Source organism: Phyllostomus hastatus, unplaced genomic scaffold (genome assembly GCF_019186645.2).
Source record: "Phyllostomus hastatus isolate PE091 unplaced genomic scaffold, TTU_PhHast_1.1 phas_scaffold_317, whole genome shotgun sequence".
In the NCBI taxonomy this organism is placed as follows: Eukaryota; Metazoa; Chordata; class Mammalia; order Chiroptera; family Phyllostomidae; genus Phyllostomus; species Phyllostomus hastatus.
Window position 1 is genome coordinate 1,199,135 of NW_025334023.1, and position 15,956 is coordinate 1,215,090.

Genomic DNA, 15,956 nt, shown 5'->3' on the forward strand with positions numbered 1-15,956 from the left:
AGCTGAGATTTCTAACTCAAACAACTCTTTGAATGGTGTATTTTTTAGTGAGATAGGAAATCCTGTCAGAGGACAAGGTGGAGACTGTGGAGAAATTCTTCAAGCTTAAAATGTGGGTAAAGTAATAGGCAATCTGAGTAATCCAAGCCAGTATCCCTATTTTTTTTCATAATGGAAATATGTCTTTGTTTTGCTGTTTATATCTCTTAATTATATAAATAACAGAAGTGTCCCCCATCTCAGTGTAATCCCATTAGACCCCATGCCAAGAAAAAATATTTCAAAGTTTAATAGACATTTCTCCATTTCTCTGCTGAAATATATATGACTCTGTCTGATGAAAGTGGCCTGAAAGGCATTCAGAAGTTCTTGCCACATCATGGGCTGACAGCTTGAAGTAAATCCCTAGGAGAATCTCAGGAAAGTGGGTTCTCTTGAGCATCCAGACACCAGTCTGCTTTTAGTCAGCAGATATCAATGGAGGCCAAGTGATAGGAACAGGAAAGGATGGCACTTGACTTTACGTGACGTGCCTCAGGAACTCTTCAAGGGTTTGAGGAAGTTTTGCAGATGGGAGACTGTTTGCTATGGGAACTAGTATGTTCATGTACTGCGATCTCCTTTGTGCCATAGGCTAGTAGGCTCAGGGCAAGTTAGGTTTAAATAATACTCAGCCATCACCTTAGACACCTTTAATCAAGAATAGTTTTAGATGTAGGACTTTGTTTCTTAGTATTATGGGACAATTTACTTTTCCTATAGTGGATCAAATTGAAAACAAAGTGTATTTGGTCACTTTATAGACAGCTTATAGGTTTTTTTTTTTAACAACTGTCATGTTTTAGCTTTTTTTTTTTTTGCTGTCTCTTACACATGTGTGCAGGCTTCAGGTCTTCTTTAACCAGTTCACTTCCGAGAAGAGATTTCTAGACCTTAGGTAATCTAATTACTAACTTCACGTGCAACAGCAGCTGTTCTCTAAGACTGCTTCTGTGGCATAGCCAGCTTTTCAGAGTGACTCTTATCAGTATCCTTTCCTTTATCCTCCATTGATTTTCTTTTCTTCTCATTCTGTTTTTACAGGACCCATTCTCTGATTTTCCCAGGTTGTTGCCAACTTTCTCTCAAGGTTATTATCAGCTGCCAATTTAAGCATAGCCTTAATTTCCTCAGGTGGGTCACTAATAACCAATTCAGGGAATCCCTCTTCTGTCCAAATGGGACTGAGCTCAGAATTGATCCACAAGTTAGCTTCTCCTCTAGGATTTGAGCTGGACCTCTTTCCATTTTCTTGGGAGGAATTACTGGGTACTCTAATAATTACAAGTGATAATCCCTATTAACATAATTCCCTAGCTATGACAAATCCCAGCTTTACCAAAAGGCCTGGCAGGAGAATTTCTTGTTGAGGTGAAGAGTGCCTCAAAAACCAGCTCTTGACCCCCTACATTGTCCTTCCTTTATGGAATCCAGTACCCCCACCACTCCACGTTCATTCTCTAATATCCTGCCCCAAGAACAAACCCATGTACTTTCCTGTACCTCTTAGCACAAGAACAGAAGCATCAAACAGTCAGTCACATTCACATTGGACCTTATGAAAAGGTTGGGGAGATAGCAGGAATATAAACCATGGGTGCTTGACCGAGGTTAATCTAACTTACAGGCTGCCTGCCTTTGTAGGGCTTCCAGACCCTGCCTTATCCAATTCTCAGCCTACCTCTGTGTAGCTAGTGCCATTTTACCGCCCACCACATCTAGACATCTGTTTTTCCAATGTCTACACCTAGAGCCTATGTCCCTGACAAAAATATGCCACCCCTCCTGTATTCCTCAGGCCAGCCTTCCAAATCCTGGTATTTTATATGAGGACATGTCTCTCTTCCCTGTGTAATTGACATTGAGAATGGCTGTCCCTTTAAGAGAAGCCACTCTATCCAACTCCTGTCTAGCATAGTGTGGCTTTGCTCACCCTAACTGTAGACAGTTTGCTATTTCCCCTGGTTCCCATTTCAGGGCAGGGAGTGGGTCACAGGAAGACTGCAAGGCTTGTGATATTGCTGGATGAGTCACCAGGAGTGCATTCATTGTTTCCCATAGCAAATACAAGGGGAGACCCCCAAAACCAGAATTTGTTTATTAAAAAATTGTGTATTCTTAAATGTTAAAACTTCAGTCATCTTCAAAGTACTCTCTTGGATGCACTACACCTATTGAGATATTTTTTTAAGTCTGAATAATATTCCACTGTATGTATATACCACAGTTTCAGTCTTGATCATTTTTTATAGTCTTTTGTACATTCTGTGGTCAAAACTCCTACCCCAGAGAGTTATAGATGATGTTGCAGCTGTTCTGCTTACCGGCCAGGAGCTAGGTCTTATTCTTCACTTGGTTCCCCTTTGAGAGTGGTTTGACCTATAAAGATCAGTGATTTATTAATGTCAGGGTTCTTAGAATTGGAACCAGGAGGTTTATAAGTATATTAACAAGCATTCTCAATTCCTTTTCACTGTTCCACACCACTGTTTAGTGTAGAACAGCTGTTTGGTTTGTCTAATGAGGAGAAATTTGTAATATGAACTAAAGTAACTCTCTTCTTATGATGAGCCTAGGGAATCTTGGATATTTGGGTTTTTTTTTTCCCAGCTTGTCACTGTGAGGTCATAAGCTTGTGACAGCCAGTCAGTATAGTTTCTATTCACACCCAAAAGTCATGTTGGGATGGGGCGGGGGAGGGTGGAGGATTGTGAAATAAGCCTATTTATGGGGCTTCTTCCAGGCAGGGTAGTAACACAGTGTTCATCTACACTGGGTCTACCTCACACTTTGTCCTGAGCAGTTTCTGTACCACAGAGTTATCTCCTCAGTGGCCCCAGATAACATCAGGATAGGACTAGCTGCCCATTCATGTGACTTAAAGTAGTGGAAAGAGCTTGGGGGTTAGAGTCAGACAGACCTGGTTTCAAATTCTAATCCACTTTTAATTAGCTGTGTACTCTTGAGCAAGTAACTTGACCTCTCTGATCTTGTTTTCTTAGCTGTAATAATATTACCAGGCTGATAGAATTGTTGTAAGGAACAAATAGTTAATGTAAAGCATTTTGCAGAGTTCACAGCATTGCCCAGTCCTGCTTTTCTTTTTGTTGCTGATATTTTCTGTCTCCTCTGCTAACGGTTTCTTTTCTTAAATGTTATTGTTCCTCTGAGCTCAAACCGAAGTCATTCTCTACTGTTTACCAGGGTATTTCCCTTTTCTTTTTCCATGGCTTCCAGATTTCTAATCCAGAACTCTTTTCTGACCTTTATAATTCAGCTGTCTATTTGGCATCATCAGTCTGTCCACTTCCCTCAGTTTTTACTGCCATCAAATGAGCCCAAGCCATCCCCTTAGTACAGGCTTCCATCACTTACTGCTTTTAAAGAATTATAATTCTCTCTCAGCTGTCCTCTCTGAATCCTCTTTGGCCTTGTCTCCAATTAATTTTTCACACAGAAGACAGAGTGATCTTTTTAAGAATTTGAGTCTGATTATGTTCTTCTTTACTTAAATAAAGCCCTCAGATGTTTTCCATTTCATGTACAGAATTTTTTCATATGGCTGATAAGGTCTTACTGCTTTCCTTTCTTATAACTCTCTAGCCACATTAGGCTCCTTTCCATTTCTCAAGTACATCAAGCCTCGGTGCCTCTTTTCACTTCTGCCCGTCTTCATCTTGTTAACTGCCACCCATCCTTTCCCTCTCAGCCTAAAATGCTACTCAAATAAGGCTTCACAGATGACCTAGGCTTAGTTAGGAGCCCTGTCATTGCAGTGTTCTTTCATAGCCCTTTTAGTGCCTTTTAATAATTCTTAGTTTAGCCTTTTTAATAATTAGTTCTCATGTATATGAATAATATATGATATATACTACATAATATATTATATATAATTATATATACATATGAATAAACAAAGTGCCAGTCTTCCCTAGCTCTAGGTTTCATGAGGTCAAAGGCCAGGTCTGTGTTTTTCTGCATTATATCCCAAGAACCTTGTCCAGTGGCTGGCACGTACTTAGTAGGTGCCCAATATATTTTGATGGAGGGAAGGAAGAGTTTGGGTGGATTGCTCAAGGTCATCAAGACAGTAACAGAGGACTGAAATTAGGTCTGTCTAATCCTAACACACCATGTGGCCCCTTGAGCTCTTTTCACTGAGGAATCAGGCTCTTGAAGTTAAACTGAAATCCACCTCCTGTACTTCACCCAACTTAACCTTAGTGTCTCCTGTCTGGTTTCTGTGAGCTGTGGGATTGCTGGGGCTTTCCTGACTTGGCACGATTACCTGATGACTTTGTAGAAACATTGAGGGATTTGATCCTGCCTCCCTGCTGCCACATTAGCCTTGCGAGGAGAATGCAAGGAACTAGGGCCTAACAAATATGTTCCTGGGTTTCCCTCCCACTGTAGTTCCCTTTGAATCTGCATCTTTTGCTCCAGTGTCCTGGTGGGCAGAACTCGGGGATGAATTGAGGGAAAGCTCTTCCTCAGGGCTCTGACATATCTCCTGCATTGGAGTGTTCCTGTTTTTTTACTGTCAGCCAGTGCTGTAAGCCAGAGGGAGTGGTCCTGTTCCTGTGCTACACGATCGTGCAGGGACTCAGTGCCAGAGATGGACTCAGACCTTTTGGTCTTTCTCTGTTCAGTTGATGTGCCTAGAAATTCTAAGTCAGAAAACATTTCAGAACCATAAGGCTATTGAGCTCTGGATGGGTGTTTCTCAGAGGTTCCCTCCACCGCCACCACCAATACTAACAATCTCATATTCCAGCTTTTGATAATTGTGTAGTTAGTGGACTCCCAAGGGACTTGGTCCTGTCCTCTGACTCTCGCTTATCCTTTTCCACTGTCTTCTGCACTCTTGATAAATCAGAACCTTGAATAACTGCTTCTCAGGGAGCTAAGTAGCTAATCATTCTGCAGCTTCAATAAATATTGATGGGACCCCTTGGGAAGAAGCCAGAGAGTCTGGATCCTAGTCCCACTTTGTTTTTAGTGTTCTGCAATAGTAAGAGAGCTCACCTTGAGCCACTTCACACAGTTTTGCAAGAGGGTGAGGTGGGGGTAAATGCAGGAAGCTCTGTATCCATGGATTGTTGGAGCAGTATGACAGCTATGCGGGGGGCGGGGGGGGGGGCGGTGGTTCCACCTGCAGAGCCTCCCCGACCACCACGGTTGAGAATAGTCTACCAAGACATGATCTGCTTGGGGAGGAAAGGTGGCTGATCTCTCAAAAGGAGAAGGGTCTCAAGCCTGTTCCTCAATGGGCTTTTATTGGATTCGATTTGTACAGGAATACAGGGCGTATATGGAAAGCTCATCTGTCATTGTCAGGCAGTAGTGATCAAACAATAGATACCATACAAAGAACTATGAGGGCTTATTCTGAGTCAGAATCAGTTAGCTAAAGGGCCATAGAACTTTGGGAAACAAACTCATTTCATGCTTGGACCCTTATCAGAAAAGTGAGAGCATTCTTAGCAAAGCAGGTTTCACAGGATTTTATGCATTCTTTCTTAGGCTTGATCACCCCAGGAAACCACCCTCTGGCATTGTTTCAGGCTATGTCAAAGCTGAGGGGTGAGGGTCCACCACCCCCCTTTTCTATAGCCCCCCAAGTCCTTCCCTGAGGGCCCCTTTGCAACCATGCCTATCTTAGGTCATCCTTCCCTTGAGGTATCTTACCCATCATTGGCTAACCAGTCATCCACCTGGGACCAAGCAGAGTGAAGTAAAAGGGGGCAGAAGCGGCACCCCTGCCAGGAAGATAAGCTTTGTCTCCTTAGTGGCTTATGGTCCCAAGGTCTCTCACTCAGCCTTAGCCATGGGGGGTTACAGCTTCTGAAACCAGGCAAGGTGGTTCTCAGCACCCTACTTTCTCGCTTTGAGGACTCTTGGGATCAGGTAGCAGTTCCGATGACTAAAAGAGGCCATTCCTCAGAAGGGCAGCTTGGAGTGAGGGAAGCCCCCAGCTTCAGCTGAGGTTCTGGCAGGCACGGCTGTGTCTGCGCTGGTGTTCCTGCTGTCATCCTTCCTTGCTGCCTGTCCCAACAACATGTGCAGCCTCCCCTCCATTGCTGTTCCTCACCCAGCTCAGGGCTTTGGCTTTTTCAGAAGATAGTGTCTTGGAATCAAAAGAACAGAGCAAATTCAATTAAGAAAATACATGAAGGCTAAGTACCCTTAATCTACAGATAAGGTTATAATAATATATGCAGTCTTTTAAAAACTCCATTATACACTTTTGTAGGATGTCAAGCTATAGAGATTAATTGTACAACAATGTGAATATATTTAAAATGAACTGTACATTTAAAAATAGTTAAAACAGAGAGATGTCTCCTGCAGTTTGGAGAATGACTCAGCACGTGGGTCCTGGCAGCTGTTACCTCAGAGCAGTTCTCTTTCCAGAGCCACCATCCCCAGACTCTCCTCAAGTGTCTCTAATCCACTCTGCCCTCCCTTTGCCAGCACCAGGGAATTCTGGTCAAGATTGTGGCATAGGCAGACATGACTTGCCTCTTAGTACAACCACATCAAAATTACCACTGAAAAATAGAACAACCATCACTCAGAACCTTCAGAAATCGAGTTGAATGGAAGTCTGACAATTACATAATTACAGAAACCACATCCATCCAGACTGGTAGGAGGGGTGCAGATGCAGAGTGGCTGATCCCACACCCATGTGAGGTGGATAAAAATTCAGGAGGGACATCTCAGGAGAAAGAAGTCTGGCCACAAAAACCAGCAGGGATTGAGTTGGTAGAAGAAACTGATGGAGCCCCAAACATTTCTTCTTAAAGAACCCACACATGGACTTATTCAGATTTACTCCCTCTGAGTTCCAGCACAGGGATAGCAGCTTGAAAGGCCTCAGTGGCATACTGAGAGAAACTGGGGTATCTGGCTTCAGTGCTAGTAGAGGCCATTGTCCCTTTTCTGAGCCCTCACCCCCATAGAACCACTGAGCCAATAAGCTCAGTAAACGGTGGTGTTTGGCCCACCTTGGATGTCCCTAGAGACTCTGCCCCTCCCAACTTAAGGGCCCACCCGAGCTGCTTCTCCATATGAATGGTTGGTCTTGGGTCACACTGCACAACTTCCTAAATCCTTTCAAATAAGCACTAGCCAGAATCAGTGAGCCCCAGGCCCAGTACCAGCAGCAGCCAGCCTAGATTCACGGCTTGGCTTTGTCTGGGAATCTCCAAGCCCAGGACAAGTAGCAGCCATCTCACATTGCTTTATACCTAAGGTAGGGTGGCCCCAAGCAAAACACAGGTGGAGGCTCACCTTGGCCTGCACCACCCGGGAGACCCCAGGGCCATGGCACCTAGTAGACAGCTACAGACCACATCAAAGCACCACCACCCTGCCCCTAACAGCTGATTCTCCACGGAGGGTGGAGGTTGGTAGTAAGTGGTCACAGCCAATCGTTGCAGCTGACTGGCCTGGATAAATCCATCCTATTGATGTGCCAACAACAGCAACCAAAGCTCAACTACAAGAGGAGGGTGTACTCAGCCCACATGAACAGCATACCTTGAGTACTCAGCTTGGGTGATAGGGGACGTTGTGCCACAGGACACCTACTACATTAGGCCACACTACCAAGGCACAGAGTCAGAGCAGCTCTAATATATAGAAAAAAACACAGGGAGGCTGCCAAAATGAGGAGACAGAGAAACATGGCACAAATGAAAGAACAGATAAAAACTACAGAAAAAGAGCTGAATGAAATGGAGATAAGCAGTCTGTCAGATGCACAGTTCAAAACACTGGTTATAAGGATGATCAAGGAACTTAGTGAAGACTTCAGCATAAAAAAGATCCAGTCTGAAACAAAGTATACACTAATTTAAATAAAGAACAACTTACAGGGAAACAACAGTAGAATGGATGAAGCTGAGAATCCAATCAATGATTTGGAACATAAGGAAACAAAAAACAATCCATCAGAACAACAAGAAGAATCCAAAAAAATTAGGGTAGTATAACCAGCCTCTGGGACAACTTCAAAAGGTCCAACATTCATATTATAGGGGTACCAAAAGGAGAAAGAGCAAGAAATTGGAAATCTATTTGAAAAAAATAATGAAAGAACTTCTCTAGTTTGGTGAAGGAAATAGACATGCAAGTCCAGGAAGCACAGAGAGTCCCAAACACAATGGATGCAAACAGGCCCACTCCAAGACACATCATAATGAAAATGCCAAAGGTTAAAGATAAAGAGAGAATCTTAAAAGCATCAAGAGAAAAGAAGTTAGTTATCTACAGGGGAGTTTGCATAAGATTCAGCTGATTTCTCAAAAGAAACTCTGCAGGCTAGAAGGGACTGGCAAGAAATGTTCAAAGTCATGAAAAGCAGGGACCTACTGCCAAGACTGCTTTACCCAGCAAAGCTGTCGTTCAGAATCAAAGGGCAGATAGAGAGCTTCCCAGACAGGAAAAAACACCAGTGAGTTCATCATCACCAAATCATTATTATATGAGATATTAAAGGGACTTATTAAAAAAAAGATCAAACTGTGAATAATAAAATGGCAATAAATACATATCTATCAACAACTGAATCTCAAAAACAAACTAAGCAAACAAGAACAGAGACAGAATCACAGAAACCAAATTCATTTTGATGGTTACCAGATGGGAGGGGGAAATGGGTGAGGAGGTGAGGAGATTAAGAAATACAAATAGGTAGTTACAGAATAGCCATGGGGATGTAAAGTACAGTATAGGAAATGGAGCAGCCAAATAGAACTTATGTGTGTGACCCATGGACATGAACAAATGTGTAGGGATTGGCTGAGGGAGTGGAGGATGCTGGTTGGAGGGTAGCAAAGGGGGAAAAATCAGGACAACTATATTAGTATAATCCAAAAAAATAATTTAAAAATAAATAATAAAATAAAAATAGTTAAAATGGTAAATTTTATGTTTTATAACAATTTTTAAAACAAAAGAAACAAACTATAGGTCTTAAAATTTTTTTTTTAAGATTTTATGTATTTATTTTTAGAGAGGGAAGAGAGGGAGATAGAGAGAGAGAGAGAAACAACAATGTGCAGTTGCTGGGGGTCATGGCCTGCAACCCAGGCATGTACCCTGACTGGGAATCGAACCTGCGACACTTTGGTTCCCAGCCCTTAAAAGTTTTTAATGAATAAATTTCAAGTCTTTTCTCCTTGGGGTGAGAAGGAAATGATAAGTAGCTAAAGTATGCAAAATTTAGAATTTCTTTTTGGAGACTGGAGTTGGTTATCCATTGCAATTATCCATGGTAATAAATAATCTTTAAAAGTAATATATATTCATTAATGAAAATTTGAGTACAGAAAAGTGGGCAAAAGGAAAAATCATTTATAATCCTACTGCCAAAACATCATTTTTTAAAGATTTTATTTTTATTTTAGAGAGAGGGAGAGAAACATCAATGTGTGTGTTGCCTCTCATGTGTCCCCTCCTGGGAACCTGGCCCACAACCCAGGCATGTGCCCTGACTGGGAATTGAACCAGTGACCCTTTGGTTCACAGGCCAGCACTCAATCCACTGAGCCACCCAAAATACCTTCTTTGTGTACATTCTGATATATTTCCACCTGATCTTTTTTCTTGTGTGGATATGGGCTTGTCTTTATATTTAGTACCTATCGTACTGTGCCTCCAATTCTGTACCCTATATATCTCAAGTTTCAGTTGATTGGCTGCCTGTTTATCCCTTGACTTCATACCATAGTTTATTTAGGCATTCTTAGTTGTTGATCATTTATGGTTATTTCCTTTTTTTGTTTTTGTTTTTTTATAAAACTTTTTAATTGTGGTAAAATGTATATAACATAAAATTTGCCATTTTAGCAATATAAAAACATTTAAATTAATTAATTTACTTTTAGAGAGATGGGAAGGGAAGGAGATAGAGAGGGAAAGAAACATTGATGTGAGAGAGAAACATCAGTTGGTTTCTTCTCTCATGTGCCCAGACCAGGGACTGAACCTGCAATCTAGGTTCTAGGTATGTGCCCTGACCCAGAATCATTCCAACAACCTTTTGTTTTGTGGGATGGCACCCAACCAACTGAGCCATACCTGTCAGGGCCATTTTAGCCATTTTTTTCCACATGATAATCTATTTTTTGTTCTTTTCATCACTTTTTTTTATTTTAATCATTTTTAAGTGTACAATTTAGTACCTTAATTACATTCACAGTGTTGTGTAACTGTCATCCCAAACAGAAACTTTACCCCTTAAGCAGTAACTTCCTGTTCTATCCTCCTAATCCCTGACTACCTCTAATTTACTTTGTCTTTATGAATTTGCCTATGTATTTTATATAAATGGAGTCATATAATATTTGTCCTTTTGTGTCTGCTTATTTCACCTTCTTTAGTGTTGTCGAGGTTTGTGTGTGTTGTAGCATGCTTCAGAACATCATTTTTTTTTAAGATTTTATTTATTTTCAGAGAGGGAAGGGAGGGAGAAAGAGAGAGAGAGAGAGAGAAACATCAATGTGCAGTTGCTGGGGGTCATGGCCTGCAACCCAGGCATGTACCCTGACTGGGAATCGAACCTGCGACACTGTGGTTCTCAGCCTGTGCTCAATCCACTAAGCTACGCCAGCCAGGGCAGACCATCATTATTTTTAATGACAGAATCACATTCCATTGTGTGGATATACCACATTTTGTTTACTTATCCATGTATTGATTGGCACATGGATTGTTTCCACCTTCTGGCTATTGTGAATAGTGCTGTGATGAACACTGGCATACAAGTGTGTGTTTATTCCCTGTTTTCATTTTTTGGGAGGTATATACCTAAGAGTGAAATTGCTGTGTCATATGGTTATTTTTTTGTGTAACTTTTTAAAAAAAGATTTTATTTATTTATTTTTAGAGAGAGGGGAAGGGAAGGAAAAAGAGAGGGAGAGAAACATCAATGTGTGGTTGCCTGTTACATGTGCACACCAGCTGGAGACCTGGCCCACAACCCAGGCATGTGCCCTGACCAGGAATCAAACTGGCGACCCTTTGATTCACAGGCCAGCACTCAATCCATTGCCACACCAGCCAGGGCTCTTTGTGTAACTTTTAGAGGAAGTGCCAAACTCTTTGCTTCTTTAATTATGAATGACACTTAAATGAATATCTGTATACATGAAGCTTTCTTGACATTTGTATTTATTTAGAATCCTTGAAGCAAAATCAGTGGGTGAAAGTGTGTGACAATTGGAGATACTATGCCAAATGCTATCCAAAAGGATTGAACCTCTTTTGCTGCTGCCACAAGTGTCTGAAAATTCCCTTATCACCAAAACAGCATTGCTCTGGATATTTCAGTTTTGAATCTTAGAGATGTTGTCCATGTCTGTGGAACCATAGTCGGGCCACAGGGTGGCTTACCTGACAGTAGCTCCTGGTCTCCAGCCCTGAGTCCTTCTCCCTGCCATTCTCCTTGTCCCTGAGGCCGACCCAGCCTAGTTTCCAGGTCCTATTAGATCTGACCTCCCAACCCATCTCTGGTATGTCCCTTTCCCCTGTTGAGGTCAAAAGATGTCCTCTGGCTTTGTGACCCCCCCCTGCAACTTTGCTTTCTTGCTAGAGGACGTAAGGCCTCTGTAGTAGCTTCCCACTGTGTCTGATTCTCACGTCTTCCTGTCTTTTCCTTGTGTTCTTCTCTCCCAGTTCTACAGCGAGTCGGGCATACCTACCAAACACCTCTCGGACAGCATGTGTGCCGTGTGTGGCCAGCAGATCCATGTGGATGTCAGTGAAGAAGGCATCATCGAGAACACGTACAGGCTGTCTTGCAATCATGTGTATCCTGCATGGAGCTCCTGGGTCACATGCACAGTGCAGTCAGGGAGGGAAGGGGCATGGTGCCCTAACCGTAGAGTGTAGGATAGTCACAACAGGGCAGACATTTGGGTGATGTTCCTTGCTAGAGAAGCCGACACCCAGGAGTGGCAACCACAGCCTTGCTTGTTATTCCCTACCAATGGGAGCCACTCTTATGTAAATTGTATTCATAGCCTGGATGGCTCAGAGAGGAGCCTGAAGCTGCACTAGTGCCCAAGATTGGAATGGGTCACAGGGGAAGAGTATCCTCTTACTGCACCCCTGTTTTAGAATCAGATCCCCGAATAACACTTCTAAGATGTGTCATGTACTTAGCTCTCATTCTCTGCCGTGTATTACGTTATCCACACTTTCCCCCAGAATGACTGTATAAAGTAGAGATCATGATTCTCACTTCACATATGAGTAAAATGGTTCAGAGAGAAGGGACTCACCCAAGATTATACAGCTGATAAGGGGTGAAGCCAGGCTTTTGAAACTTTCTCCAGAGCTAGTGCATGGGCACTTTAGAGACTGGCACAGAGCTGGAGTGGTCACCCTGGCTGCCCGCCATTATTTCCCTTGACCGGTGATGCTCAGATTCCACGAGTTCTGCATCCGTGGCTGGTGCATTGTGGGAAAGAAGCAGACATGTCCCTACTGCAAGGAGAAGGTAGATCTCAAGAGGATGTTCAGCAACCCGTATCCTTTGTTTGGGTTCCTTTTGGGAGTGGGCAGTGGGAAGAAAGCACTGGCCATGGTGACCAGGCATTTGAGTCCTCCTGGGGCCCTCCATCCTGCCCCCAATTTGGTACATGTCCACCATTCTGTTTGGCCTCAGGTCTAAGAAAGTTGGGGGTAGAACATGGGGCAGGACTAATGCCTAAGCTTCTCATCATCGTTCTAGAATCCTCAAGGATAAGTGGGTAGTTATGGCACCTACCACTTACTGCTTGCTTACTATATTCCTGGTACTGTGTTAAGTGATCTACTCATAATTAATCTCATTTAATTCTCAAGCAACTTTACAGCTTGGGTAATACTCTCATTTTACAGATGAAACAGTTGGTGACTGAGTAACTTGCTCAATGTTACATGACTAGTGGGTGATGATGCCTTGTCTATGGCATATGGGGTTGGAGACCATGGTGGTCTTACCTGTGCAGGGCCTGCAAGTTGCAGGGATGGCTGAGGAACTCCCATCCACTATGAACAGACGACCTGTGTTCTTCTGAGCTACCACTTCCTACCCTGCCAGCCTTCCCCACTATACCCTCACCCTCATTCTCCTCACAGGCTGTCTGTTAGAAAGTACCCAGCTGTTTTTCTGCCTGTCTCCTTCATTCCCCCTGGGATCCAGAGACCCAGCTTTCTCCCCTCTGTTCCCAGCTGCCCTTTTTCTCTGTACTGTGGTTCCCTATTCCCTGGACACTAGCTGGGCTGTGTGGGAGCCACTGCATTCCCAGTACATTTGCACAGTCCCTGAACAGGAGACAGGCCCTTTTAGGTTCCTTGTCTGGTTCTTGCAGGGACTAGTTTAGAAACAGCTAAGTAACTCCATGGTCAAGCAGATGCTTGGGACTTCCCTTCATTCTCAGACACAAGGCTAGTCTTCTCTTTCTTTCTTTCTTTTTTTTCTTGCAGGGAACTTATAGTTTATTTTGTTTATTTTTTAAATGTTTTATTGATTATTCTATTACAGTTGTCCCATTTTCCCACTTCACTCCCCTCCACCCTGCCCACCCCCTCCCACCCACATTCCCCCCCTTTTAGTCATGTCCATGTGTCATAAGTTCTTTAGCTTCTATATTTCCCATACTATCCTTGCCCTCCCCCTTTTCTACCTATTATCTATGCTACTTATTCTCTATATCTTTTCCCCCCTCTCCTCCTCCCACTTCCCTGTTGCTAACCCTCCATGTGATCTCCATTTCTGTGGTTCTGTTCCTTTTCTATTTGTTTGCTTAGTTTGCTTTTGTTTAGGTATGGTTGTTACTGTGAGTTTGATGTCTTTTTTTACTGTTCATATTTTTTATCTTCTTTTTCTTAGATAAGGCCCTTTAACATTTCATATAATAAGGGCTTGGTGATGATGAACTCCTTTAACTTGGCCTTATCAGAGAAGCACTTTATCTGCCCCTCCATTCTAAATGAAAGCTTTGCTGGATAGAGCAATCTTGGCTGTAGGTCCTTGCCTTTCATGACTTGGAATACTTCTTTCCAGCCCCTTCTTGCCCGCAAGGTCTCTTTTGAGAAATCAGCTGACATCCTGATGGGAACTCCTTTGTAGGTAACTGCTTCCTTTTCTCTTGCTGCTTCTAGGATGCTCTCCTTCATTTTTACCTTGGGTAATGTAATTATGATGTGCCTTGGTGTGTTCCTGTTTGAGTCCAACCTCTTTGGGACTCTCTGAGCTTCTTGGACTTCCTGGAAGTCTATTTCCTTAGATTGGAGAAGTTCTTCTTTATTATTTGTTCAGATAATTTTTCCACTTGTTGCTCTTCCTCTTCTCCTTCTGGCACCCCTATAATTTGGATGTTGGAACGTTTCAAGATGTCCTGGAGGTTCTTAAGCCTCTCCTCATTTTTTTGAATTCTTGTTTCTTCATTCTTTTCTGTTTGGTTGTTCCTTTCTTCTTTCTCGTCCCTTCCATTGATGTGAAACCCAGTTTTCTTCCCATCACTATTGGTTCCCTGTGCATTTTCCTTCATTTCACTTAGCGTAGCCTTCATTTTTTTTTTCATCTAATTTGTGACCAAATTCAACCAATTCTGTGAGCATCCTGATCACCAGTGCTTTGAACTGTGCATCTGATAGGTTGGCTATCGGTCACTTAAAAAACTGGCCCTGGGGCTTTTAATTTTGTTTGAGCCATCTTTTTTATTTTATTTTATTTTATTTTTTCTTTTGGTCTGGTCACGCCTGTTACATATGAGGGGTTGAGCCTTAGGTGTTCGCCAGGGCGGGGCACCTCAGTCACTGGGTTGTGATGTTGCATGTGGGGGCGGGACCCGAGAGGGAACGATGGCGCCTGCTCCGCTCTCTCTAGGACTTCAGTCCCCTTTGCCACTTCTCACAAGCAAATTGGGCCCTTCTGGTGCTGGTTCGCGGGCGGGTGGGCTTGTGAACTCTCTCGGACTCTGTGGGTTTCTCCAAGGAGCCTCCTGTGAGGCTGAGAGAATCTCCCAGCCTCAACCCCCACAGGTGTTTTCAATCGGTGCCTTTAGGCTTTGTTTCCTGGTGCTGGGTCCCTGGGTTGTGTGGTCTGTGTCGCACTACCTGTTTTTACTTAGTTTGCGCGTGAATGTGTGGCTGCGGACAGCCAGCTGCCTTGTGCACCTCACTGGTTCTGCTCGTTGCCTCCCCACGCCCAGGGTCTGCCACCGGGTCTGTCAGCTGCCCCAGCACTTGTGGGGTCTGCCAACTGCCGCCTGCGCCCTGCGCACCCATGTCTGCCAGCCACCGCTTTTTCCTGCCGGAACCCCTCTCCGTAGGCCTCCGACTCCGCCCCTCCTTACCAGTCTGGATGAATCGTTGTCAGACTTCCGTTCAGTTCATTTCTCTCTGTTCTGGTTGTTTTTTGTTTCTAAATTCTCGTTGTCCTTAGTTTTGGTTGCACGAGGAGGCACAGTGCAACTACCTATGCCTCCATCTTGGCCAGAAGTCAGTCTTCTCTTTCTGATGCCTTTGGAGAGGTTCTGTCCCTCCCCCAAGTCTCAGGAGGTCAACCTGTTCTTTGCCCAGAACTGGAATCCCAGGCTTCCTTTCCTGATGTCTTGCCCATTGTTTAGCTATAAAGCAAAATGAAGGGAACTCATCTCCAGAGCCACTGGGCCTCAGTAGGACCTGGTGCTTAGTGCCTCTGGGTGGGGATTTCCTGAGGCCTCTGCCAGGGGTTATCTCCTGTGACTGGCCTCTTGTTCCCTTGTTCCTGTCCCTAGACTCAACCTCTCCCTTGACCTAGAAAAAGTTCCCTATTGGGCCTTATAAGAACCTTTGGAGTTGTGTTATTTAACTCCCAGCTTCCCTGTAGCCATTGGCACAGGTGCATTTACAGCAGTCCCAAGGCTGTGTTCTCT

General features: G+C 43.5%; 1 protein-coding gene across 2 annotated transcripts in view; it reads left to right on the forward strand.

The window, feature by feature from the left end:
* RNF121 (ring finger protein 121) overlaps positions 1-15,956 on the forward strand; it is an 82,254-nt gene that overhangs the window by 64,202 nt on the left and 2,096 nt on the right. For both annotated transcript variants that reach the window (XM_045818145.1, XM_045818147.1), the window contains exons 7-8: positions 11,725-11,858; positions 12,478-12,579. In XM_045818145.1, coding sequence (XP_045674101.1) covers positions 11,725-11,858; positions 12,478-12,579 — 236 coding nt within the window. The remainder of the gene's footprint in view (positions 1-11,724; positions 11,859-12,477; positions 12,580-15,956) is intronic.